Here is an 11873-nt window from a genome sequence, read left to right on the forward strand (position 1 = left end):
TCTGGGTGAACTTTAATGATCAATAAATATAATTCCTCTCTTTGATCAGCTGTCTGAGTGATCCCCTGACTCTGAGAGGAAGGGGTATCTATGGTCCACATTGTCAGGGTGTTGAGTTTACCAGGAGACAAAGACTGCAGGGACGGGAGGTTTTCTGGTCACTAATACACTGTGTGTGGACCCCGCTGGCAATTCTGGTGTTGTGACCCGAATCGAGACAAACACCAGGCTGCCCACTCCACCAACAACACGGCACAGCCGGACACATAACAGGGGACTTTACATCTCACAACACTGGATTCAGTGATGAAACCCGTGATTAATGTTGTTGTCCCACTGAAATCATAAGAAACGTCCATTGGGGTGCTTTTAAATACGAGCGCTCCCCCACAGGTGACGTCACAGCCCCCCCAAGTTCAGCACCGACAGTCACTCTCAAAATTGCATTGAGAAACAATGATGGACAAATATCCAGCATGAAGCTTATTGAAACTTTCTCCCCAGTGTGAACCCGGTAGCGTGTCACAAGGTTAGATTACTGAGTGAATCCCTTCTCACATTCACAGCAGGTGAACGGCCTCTCCCCAGTGTGAACTCAATGATGCACATTTGATGGCGATAGCTGAGAGAATCTCTTCCCAATCTCTGAGCAGGTGTATGACCTCTACCCAGTGTGAACTCACTGGTGTCTCTGTAGGCAGGATGATTGCAGAAATGCTTTCCCACGTTCATAGCAGGGGAACAGCCTTTCCCGTATGAACTGACTGGTGTGCCAGTAGTTGGGATGACCAAGTGAATCTCTTCCCACAGTCTGAGCAGGTGAACGGCTTCTCCCCACTGTGAACTCGTTGATGTCTGTGTAGGGTGAATGAATGAGTGAATCCCTTCCCACATTCTGAGCAGGTGAATGGCTTCTCCCCAGTGTGAACTCGCTGATGACTCTCTAGGTTGGATGACCGAGTGAATCTCTTCCCACAGACTGAGCAGCTGAACGGCCTCTCCCCTGTGTGAACTGACTGGTGTCTCTGTAAAGTGGAGGACTGAGTGAACCTCCTCCCACAGTCTGAACAGGTGAATGGCCTCTCCCCAGTGTGAACTTGCTGGTGTACCAGTAGGTCGGGTGACCGACTGAACCCCTTCCCACAGTCTGAGCAGCTGAACGGCCTCTCTCCAGTGTGAACTCTCTGGTGTGCCAGTAGGTCGGGTGACCGAGTGAATCCCTTCCCACAGTCTGAACAGGTGAACGGCCTCTCTCCAGTGTGAACTCTCTGGTGTGCCAGTAGGTCGGGTGACCGAGTGAATCCCTTCCCACAGTCTGAGCAGATGAACGGCCTCTCTGCAGTGTGAACTCGTTGGTGTTCCAGTAGGTCGGGTGACCGAGTGAATCCCTTCCCACAGTCTGAACAGGTGAACGGCCTCTCTCCAGTGTGAACTCTCTGGTGTGCCAGTAGGTCGGGTGACCGAGTGAATCCCTTCCCACAGTCTGAGCAGATGAACGGCCTCTCTGCAGTGTGAACTCGTTGGTGTTCCAGTAGGTCGGGTGACCGACTGAATCCCTTTCCACAGTCTGAGCAGGTGAATGGTCTCTCTCCAGTGTGAACTGACTGGTGTGCCAGTAGCTTGGATGACCGAGAGAATCCCTTCCCACAGTCTGAGCAGGTGAACGGCCTCTCTCCAGTGTGAACTCGCTGATGTACCTTCAGTTTAGATAAACAAGTGAATCCCTTCCCGCAGTCTGAGCAGGTGAATGGCCATTCCCCGGTGTGAACTCTCTGATGTTCCTTCAGTTTAGATGACTGAGTGAATCCCATCCCACAGTCTGAGCAGGTGAATGGCCTCTCCCCAGTGTGAACTCGCTGGTGCACCAGTAGGTCAGATGACCGAGTGAACCCCTTCCCGCAGTCTGAGCAGATGAATGGCTTCTCCCTGATGTGAACCCGCTGGTGCACTATTAAATTGGATGACTGAGTGAATCCCTTCCCACAGTTCAAGCAGGTGAACGGCCTCTCCCCAGTGTGAACTGACTTGTGTACCAGTAGGGTGGATGACTGATGGAATCCCTTCCCACAGTCTGAGCAGGTGAACGGTCTCTCCCTGGTGTGAACTCGCTGATCAGCCATTAGGTCAGCTGATTGAGTGAATCCTTCCCCACAAATTCAGCAGATGACCAGCCTCTGCCCAGTGTGAACTGACTGGTGCGTCCACAGGTGGGAAGACCGACTGAATCCCTTCTCACCCACAGAACAGGTGAATGGCCTTGTCCCAGTGTGAACTTGCTGATGTACCTTCAGTTGAGATGACCGAGTGAATCCATTCCTGCTGTCTGAGCAGGTGAACAGCCTCTCCCCAGTATAAAATGACAGGCATGCCAGTCGGTCAGATGATCGAGTGAATCCCTGCCCAGTCTGAGTAGGAAGGACGATCGAGTGAAGCCCTTGCTCCAATTCTTAAATATCTGGACAGTGTCAGAAAATCTGGCGTGTTGTGTTCGAGATTCCTGTAGATAAATTCCTTGTCGTTTTTAACCTGTGAAAACATTTACAAAATCCATCAATGGCTGAAGGACAACATTTCAGATGAGATCACTTTAGTCAGCAAGCTGTGATCTGACATCACACTGTTACAGTGAGCTTCAACCCAAGCTGGAGAGAGAACTCATCTTCGAACTGGCACAGTGCTGGTATCTAGGATTAAATGTTAACTGGAACCAATCTCTCTGATGCTTTTCCTGTCTCTATAAGAATGGGGCATTTCTGCCATCTCCAATCTGTGCCTCCATTGGTATTATTCCCTCTTCTCACTGAGCTACATGGGTGTCTCGTTCCACAGTGACTGAAACACTCTCACACAAATAGCCTTTGTTGACCTGCAGCTGGGACTTTCTTTTATGCACTGTTAGATTAAAGTGCCACAGTTTTAACGCCATATAAAAATTTGCTGCTGAGATGAACGGTCGGTCTGATAAAAGGAATTAGAGTGAATATTAATACTATTTAAGGTTTTTGTCACAGTCATAGAAAAGTACAACACAGAACAAGACCCTTCAGCCCATCTAGTTTGTGCTGAACTATTTGAACTTTCTACTCCTATATCCGTACTATCCAGGTACTGACACAAACCTCTTAAGTGTTGAAATTGAGGTCACATTCGCCACTTGTGCTGTCTGCTCATTCCACTCCCGGATGACCGTCTGTGTGAAGAAGTTTCTCGTCATGTTCCCCTTAACATTCCACCTTTCACTCTTAACCCATGGCCTCATGTTGTTGTCCCACCCCATCTCAGTGGATAAGGCCAGCTTTCATTTACCCTATCTTTGCCCCTCATAATTGTGGTACACCTCCATCAAATCTCCCCTCAATCTTTTACATTCCAAGGAATAAACACCTAACCTGTTCAAGCTTTCCTTATAACCCAAGTCCTCCAGACCTAGCAACATCCTTATGAATTTTCCCTGAACTCTTTCAACCTCTTTTTCATCTTTCCTGTAGGTAGGCGACCAAAACTGTACACAATACTCCAAATTAGGCTTCACCAATGCCTTGTACTATGTCAACATAACATCCATCTCCTGTACTCAGTACTTTGGCTTATGAGGGCCAATGTGCCAAAATCTTTCTCTCCATCCCTCTCTAACTGGGGCACCACTTTCAGTGAATTATGGACCTGTAGTCCCAGATCCCTTCCTTCTACATCACTCCTCAGTGCCCTACCAGTCACTGTGTAAGACCTTGTTCCTACCAACATGCAACACTTCGCAGTTGTCTGCATTAAATTCCTTTTTCCGTTTCTCAAACTATTTTCCCAGCTGGTCCAGATCACACTACAAGCCATGATAGTCTTCCTCACTGTCCACTACACCCCAATCTTGGTGTCATCCACAAATTTGCTGATCCAGTTAACCACACTATCATCCAGATTACTGATATAGATGACAAGCAACAACAGATCCAGCAGTGATCCCTGTGGCACACCACTAGCCACAGGCCTCCAGTCGGAGAGGCAACCATCTGCTGCCACAGTCTGGCTTCTCCCAATGACAGTGTCTCATCCAGTTTACTATCTGATCTTGAATGCTGAATGACTGAACCTTCTTGACCAACCTCCCAGATGAGACTTTGTCAAGTGCCTTGCTAAAGTCCATGTGGACAACATCCACTGCCTTGCCTTCATCCACTTTCCTGATAACATCCTCGTGAGGCTCTATAAGATTGGTTAGACATGACCTACTATGCACAAAGCCATGCTGCCTATCCTTAATCAGTCCACATCTATCCATATACTTAGATATACTGCACATACTTTCTAATAACTTCCTCACAACTGATGTCAAGCTCACCAATGTAGAATTTCCTATTTATTTTTAGAGCCTTTCTTGAATAGCAGAACAACATTGGCTGTCCTCCAATCCCCCAGTGTCTCACCTGTAACTAAGGATGATTTAAGTATCTCTGCTTGGGCCCCAACAATTTCTGCACTTGTCTTCCGCAGGGTCCCAGGGAACAACTTGTCAGGCCCTGGTGATTTATCCACGCTTATTGGCCTTAAGACAGCAAACACCTCCACCTCTGTAATCTGTACAGGGTCCACGAAGGTGATGCCACTTTGCCTCACTTCTATAGACTCTGTGTCCATCCCCTGAGCAAATACAGATGCAAAAATACTATGTAAAATCTCCCCCATCTATTTTGTCTCCTCATATAAATTACCATTCGGATCTTCCAGAGTGGGCATGTTTCTGCACTGACTTTCTCCATGTTTCTGTGACACAGAAGCTGGCCAAATTTGATTGTCAGGGGAAACTGGTAGGAATGACAACAGAGCGGCAATGGCTGGAGTTTCTGTGAGCAATTCGGGAGGTGAGTGATGGACACATCCCAAAAAAGTGGAAGCATTAGAAAGGCAGGAGGACACAACCATGGCTGAAGTGAGAAGCCAAAGTCAACATAAAAAACAAAGAGAGTGCAGATAATGAGCAAAAAAGATTGAGAAGCTTTTAGAAACCAACAGAAGACAACTAAAGAAAGATGAGCTCAGGGTGTGGAAATATGATATTGTAGTCATTAATGTGTTTTGGTATCACCCAACAGCCTGAGGCATTTACAGGAACAAAATATCTGGGGCTTCAATATCTCTTGAAAACCAAGGTTCCCTGCACTAGTTACAATTCAACTTTTATTTTGACAGGCACATACAAACTCTACACCCTCAAAATTTCACTTCTGAAGAACTCCAACTTACCACGTACTCCTTTGTCAGAAAACAGCCTGTCCCTATCCACACTTGTCAAATCCTTGCAAATACCATAAAAATTGACTTTCTCCAATTTAGAATCTCAACCCCTGGTCCATACCTCTGTTTTTTCCGTATTTACTTGGAATCTCATGGCATTATGATCACTAGACATAACGTGTTCCCGTACACTAATTTCAGTCACCAGCCCTGGACCATTTTCTAATAGCTTACTGCACACTTCAACATCGGAAATTTTCCATGCTAATTAAGGCACATTTGACAACTAGTCCTTTTACAGTATGGGAGTCCCAGTCAATATATGTGTAAGGGGTTTCTTCTTTTATGTTACTGTGTACGGTAACCAAAATGGCTTCTTTGTTATGTTAACTGCTGAGAAAGTTTTCTCTCTAGCTGCTTGTTTGGGTTACAAAGAGAGTAGTATTCAGTTGCTAACCAATTGGGATAGACGTTATTTTTTCTTGTGTGTCTGTAAGCTAGTGTGATGTGCGGGCTTTGGCGCAGAAGGCACGATGGGGACAGAGACAGTGGACACGATGCTCTGGGCTGGCCGATAGGATGGACCACGAGCCAGAGTCCAAGGCCCAGGGTCTTCAGCGAGGAGAGGAGACGAAGACATACTCGTGTGCAGCGTCTGGTCGACCACTGTGGTTGGTCCCAGGCGGCGGGTCGAGGTGGTCGGAGGGGATTGAATGGTGGAAAGAAGACCCCGTTACTTGAGATCCAACAGTTGTGCACAAAGTGAACTTTGAAAAGTTTGGCGCCTTTTATTTCCTTTTATATTTTATCTCTATTAATTACATAGTTCCAGTAATATCTATAAATTGTAATCATTTAATGGCATATGCTGTATTGTCTGTTATTTTGCGGGAATGTCACTGATCCTTGAATGTGGAGGCGGAGATGCTGGAGAAGACAGCGCACCATACGCTACAAGAAGAGCCCGGTCACGTGTCCATGTCCGTGATTAATTTGAAGGTACAAAACCTAATCTTCTAACTGGCCACAGCATCCATACAAACTTGATTACCCAGTTTGGCGGGGCCGAAGGCTGCTTCCCCTAGATGAAAGCGAGTTGAGCGAGCTGAGGTTTACCAGGGGGCTACATATGGGAAGTTATAATCACTTACAATATCAACTTTTGTTTCTTGGTATAGTCTGTGAACTCTCTACAAATTTGTTCCTCTGAATCCCTCAGACTGTTGGGTGCAACCAGCTCCCAGTGATGCCTGCAATATCATAATTCCATGCCCTGGGCTCATCTGGCTTTCCTACAATGCTTCTTGCATTGTGATATACACAGCTCAGCACATTCATCGCACCATGCTCAACCTTCTGATTGCTGACTTCGTCTTAGGTCTGAACAAATCTGTCTGGTGTCCAGGAAACAACCTCTCCCTCAATGTCAGAAAAACAAAGGAGCTGATTGTGGACAACAGGAGGAATGGAGACAGGTTAACCCCCGTTGACACCAATGGATCTGGGGTTGAGAGGGTGAACAGCTTTGAGTTCCTCGGCATAAACATCAACGAGGATTTAATGTGGTCTGTACATACCGGCTGTGTGGTGGAAAAGGCACAACAGCGCCTCTTTCACCTCAGACAGTTGAAGAAGTTTGTTATGGGCCACCAAATCCTAAGAACACTCTATAGGGGCAATATTGAGAGCAATCTAATTGGCTGCATCACTGCCTGGTTTGGAACTGTACTTCCCTTAATGGCAGGACTCTGCAGAGAGTGGTGCGGACAGCACAGCGAATCTGCAGATGTGAACTTTCCACTGACAGGACATTTACAGAAACAGCCACCAACTGTTCTAGCTGCTACCATCTGGGAAACGGTACCACAGCGTAAATGCCAGGATCAACAGGCTCCGGGACAGCTTCTTCCAGCAGGCCATCAGACTGATTAATTCATGCTGATAGAACTGTATTTCTATGTTATATAGACTGTCCTATGTACAAACTATTTGTTATAAATTACTATAAATTACACATTGCACATTTAAACGGAGATGTAACGTAAAGATTTCTACTCCTCATGTATATGAAGGATGTATGTAATAAAGTCAATTCAATTCAATTCACCCTCTCCACTATCTGTTCTGTCATTCTGGCTTCCGCCCCCCACCCCCCTGCAACTTTACTTTAACCAACACTCCCACCCCCACACTAGCAATAGCAAGCCTTACCACTAGGATATTAGACCTCTGCTAGTTTTATTTCCCAAACTAACTAACCCCCTATCACCACTTTGACTTTCCTCTGCAAGGTAATTCCCCCACCCCCCCCACCGCCCAACAAGTTTCTAAAGTGGTCCATCTGCTGTTGTGAGGGATGGCCACAAGAGTACTCTGCGATGGCTATTTAACCTCATTCCCCTTCCTGACTCTCACCCAGTTTCCTGTGTCCTGCACCTTGGGTGTAACTCACCTCTCTTCATGTTATATCTATCATCCCTTCTGACTCCCAGATGATCCGGAATTCATCTATTTTGAGTTCCAACTCCTTAAAGTGTAGCTGGATACACATCTTGTAGGTGATGGTGTCAGGGACACTGGAGGTCTCCCCACCTTTCCACCAATGCCCCCTCAAATTTGTAATGACAAGTGTGTGCAAATATCTTGCGCTGTGCAATTTTTAACAGTAACAAAAATGTGCACACTGAATTTTATATAGAGAGGTATTGACTTTAACAGCTAGCAAATCACAATCAATAAGAACTTTGATCTCCCCTAGGTTTGATCATGTTCATCTGCACTCTCACACAACCTATGTAGCAGGCCTGTAGCGGGTAATGAAGGATCTTCTCAACAGAAATTTTGCACACTGTCCATATCTGATTTGCTCGTAAAATGATACTTTAAAAAGTCAGATTTCCCAATATCACTCACTTCTTCCCACTTGCACATTCTCCAGCAACTTTTGCATTGCCACAATACACACAGGTAATACCATTTTCTGTATTGTACATAAATATCTCTCCTGAACCCTCCCCCAGGTGACTGATGGTGGTGAACTCATTGATGGCAATGCCAATGAATATGAAGGGAAGGGCAGCAGTCTGTCTCATTGGAGTCTGGCACATTTGTTTTGTGAAAGCTACATGTTGCCCAGGACAAAGGTGTTTGATATCATTATGTAACCGGACAGAATGGGTCAAAATATGTTCCCACGGGTAGAAACGTCCAGAACAAGAGGAGGTAGAACAAGCAACACACACAAAATGCTGGAGGAACTCAGCAGGCCAGGCAGCATCTATGGAAAATAGTTCTATTTTACCTATTTTATGTGTGTTGCTTGGATTTCCAGCATTTGCAGAGTTTCTTTTGTTTGTGGTTGAAGGTAGAACAAAGGAGATTTTCTCAGCTACTGATCTAAAAGATTTTGTTCCCTTTCCCCGAGTTCCTAATCCTTGTATTTAGACAGCTGGAGCTCAGCTCTGTCTGAAAGATGCATCGGTTCCCACTCCCTCATCAGCCGGAAGCTCCCCGGGGCCCGTGTACGGATGGTGGGGCTGAGAGAGAGAGAGAGAGGGAAGAGAACAGGACTGCCCCGGGATTGCGGGCCACGATGGCAGGAGCAATTGCCCATCAGTCAGAGTCGAAACCCCCCGCCCGGAATATGCCCTTACCTGTAGCTGATCGTTCCGCGGCCTTTTGTGTACTGCGCGCATGCGTAATATTCGGGAAAGTCAACAACCCTGACGCCTGCGCATTTAATCGGTGCTGCAAGCGGGCGTTATTTTTAAGGCACCGCTTTCTGGGTGATCACGGTGACTTTAGGTTTCTGCAGGCACCGGTTCCATGTCCATGCCTCACTGTGTTTTGTGTGTAGAAAACTCAGCAGAAAGCAGCTTCCATAAATAATATACTCAATATCAACAGGCATTTCGCGTGTCAGGAGCCAAGGTACAATCCTCTTACAAAATGCAGATATAAAACACAAGAGATTCTGCTGTTGCTGGAAATGTAGACACACACACACACACACACACACACACACACACACTATTCTGGATGAACTCTGCAGTTCGGGCAGCAACTAAGCAGAGGAGTACACAGTCTAGCCATGCCGAAGGGCTCGGCCTAATCGTTATGTATTTATTCCTCTCCACATTTGCGGCCTCATCCGTTGATTTTCTCCAGTATTTTGCAGACATTAACCACCTTTTTAAAAATCAATCAACTTCCAAATGTTTCTGTAGCCACATCCTGCTGGTCTGATTCCTCTTCTTCCTCCTCCTCCTCATAAACTCTAGACCCCATCTCTTTCTGGAGCCCCAAAGCCCTGACTCAGGCTGGCAACTCTTTGGTTTCTGCCTCTGCTCCATCGAAGGTTCACTCGCTGGTCTGCTGTCAGACTTTAGAGGTGCATTGCAGCAACCCAGCTGTCTATGGCACAGTCCTTTGGAAATGAGTGAAAATGATAGAAAACGTTGAAAAGAGCGGGGAAGGAGGAGTTTAACCACCTTAGTTCAGAGCTCTAAAGAACATCAAAACCACAGTGAGCTCATCGTGTTATTCAGCCTGGAGACAATCATGCAGGAAATTCATGCAGGTGTATAGGATGATGAGAGGCATTGGTCGTGTGGATAGCCAGAGGCTTTTCCCGGGGCTGAAATATTAACACGAGGGGGCATAGGTTTAAGCAGCTTGGAAGTAGGTACAGAGGAGATGTCAGAGCTAAGTTTTTACACAAAGAGTGGTGTGTGTGTGGAAAGCACAGCCAGCGACGGTGGTAGAGGCGGATACAATAGGGTCTTTTAAGAGATTCTCAGATAGGTACATGGAGGTTAGGAAAATAGAGGGTTATGCAGTAGGGTAATTCTAGACAGTTTCTAGAGTAAGTTACATGGTCGACACAACATTGTGGGCCAAAGGGTCTGTAATGTGCTGTAGATTTCTATGATTCCATGAAATTCAAAGAAAATCTCCTATCCCACGGAGTAGTAACTAGTTGCAACCTGTCATCACAGGGAGAGTGAGAGGGGAACGGCAGGGATAGATTTTCATATACTGATATGGAACAGAAACCTGGGCAGAGACCAGAAGGGCCGACTGGCCTCTCTAATGTACATTGTGAGTGTGGTAAAGACAGTAAGTACCTGAGACACGGGATTTGATACAGAACGGATTTATCTTTCACAGATCCACAATATTAAACATCAGTCTAGTTTAAGGCTAACATCAGCAGAACAGACTCCTCCAATGCTCAGTGATCAGGGTTCAGTCCTGGGTGCGATGAGCAGCCGCAAGAACTGCAGAATCTGACAGTAACAGTCCCTCATGAACCTGCAGCTGCCTTCAGTCACCATGTTGGTCAAACATTTAAGACAAAGCCATGCATTTGAGAATTTAGACATTTCTATTTTTGTCAGCTTCTCATAAATGTCTACAGTTTAGTTAAGTTCTGCTCCAGAATTTCCACACAATTTAAAGAGTTTATTACATCTTTTATTTCTAGTTTTGCAACATTTATATAACTTAACAATTTAATATGTACATTATTGCAATTCATAGTTGTTACCGCAGATCGTAATGCGAGATTGAAGCCTTTTCTATTTATCTGCATTCCTCAGAAATAACAATAGTTCAGTTAAGTTTCCTTCTGTGATTCCAAAGCAGAAGCTCGGTCTGTCTAATATTTACACACAATTAAAATGGTGAATTTGTTTATCATTATCATGTACTGAGCTACAGTGAAAATCTTGCCTGACATACCATCCACACAGATCTATACATTACGACAGTACATTGAGCTGATATACGACAAAACAATAACTGTAACAAAGCATTATGGCTGCAGAGAAAGTGCAGTGCAGATAGACATATGGTGCAGGGTCACGGTGAGTTACATTGTGAGGTCGAGTCCATTTTATCGGACTGGAGACCATTCATTTGGCTTATAACCGCAGACAGGAAGCCGTCCTTGAGCCTGGTTGTATGCGCTTTAAGGCTTTTGAATCTCTTCCCCGATGGGAGAGCGGGTTTGCAGCAAGAATGCCCAGGTTGTGAGGATCTTTGAGTACATGGCCTGCTTTTCCGAGACAGGGGAAGTGTAGGAAGAGTCCATGGAGGGGAGGTTTGCTTCTCTGATGTTCTCTGCTCTCCAAAGTTCTCTGCAGTTCCTTGCAGTCATGGGCAGAGCAGTAGCCATACGAAGGCGTGAAGTATCGACAAGAAGCTCAGAGACCTCGGCCTTCACCCTGCCTTGTGTAGCTGGATCCTGGACTTCCTGTCAGATCGCCGGCAGGTGGTAAGAGTGGGCTCCCTCACCTCTGTCTCTCTGACCCTCAGCACTCATACGCGCAGGGTTGTCTCCTTGACCCCCTCCTTTACTCTCTGTGCACCCATGACGTGTCGCCACCCACAGATCCAATCTGCTAATTAAATTCCCTGACGACACTACACTGATTGGCATAATCTCAAATAATAACGAGGCAGCCTACAGAGAAGAAGTCATCACCCCGACACAGTGGTGTCAAGAAAACAACCTCTCCCTCATTGTGACAAAAACAAAGGAGCTGGTTGTGGACTACAGGAGGAATGGAGACAGGGACCAAATTCAACATTTCCAAGTCTGTTATTGACACAAAATGCACATTTTAATATTGAACATGACC

General features: G+C 45.9%; 1 protein-coding gene across 1 annotated transcript; it reads right to left on the reverse strand.

The window, feature by feature from the left end:
- On the reverse strand, positions 1–8920 carry LOC140206988 (uncharacterized). The gene is made up of 2 exons (XM_072275305.1): positions 8883–8920; positions 1–2526 (listed from the first exon to the last, which is right to left on the reverse strand). The coding sequence occupies exon 2, from the start codon at positions 2118–2120 to the stop codon at positions 729–731; it is 1392 nt and encodes a 463-aa protein (XP_072131406.1). The 5' UTR covers positions 2121–2526; positions 8883–8920; the 3' UTR covers positions 1–728.
- Between the last annotated feature and the right edge of the window lie 2953 nt (positions 8921–11873).

The sequence above is a fragment of the Mobula birostris genome, chromosome 13 (genome assembly GCF_030028105.1).
Source record: "Mobula birostris isolate sMobBir1 chromosome 13, sMobBir1.hap1, whole genome shotgun sequence".
NCBI lineage: Eukaryota > Metazoa > Chordata > Chondrichthyes > Myliobatiformes > Myliobatidae > Mobula > Mobula birostris.

What these genes read in the sequence shown, in the direction of transcription:
- LOC140206988 (XM_072275305.1), bottom strand. Translation starts at nt 2,120, where the DNA reads ATGGCTGATCAGCGAGTTCACACCAGGGAGAGACCGTTCACCTGCTCA.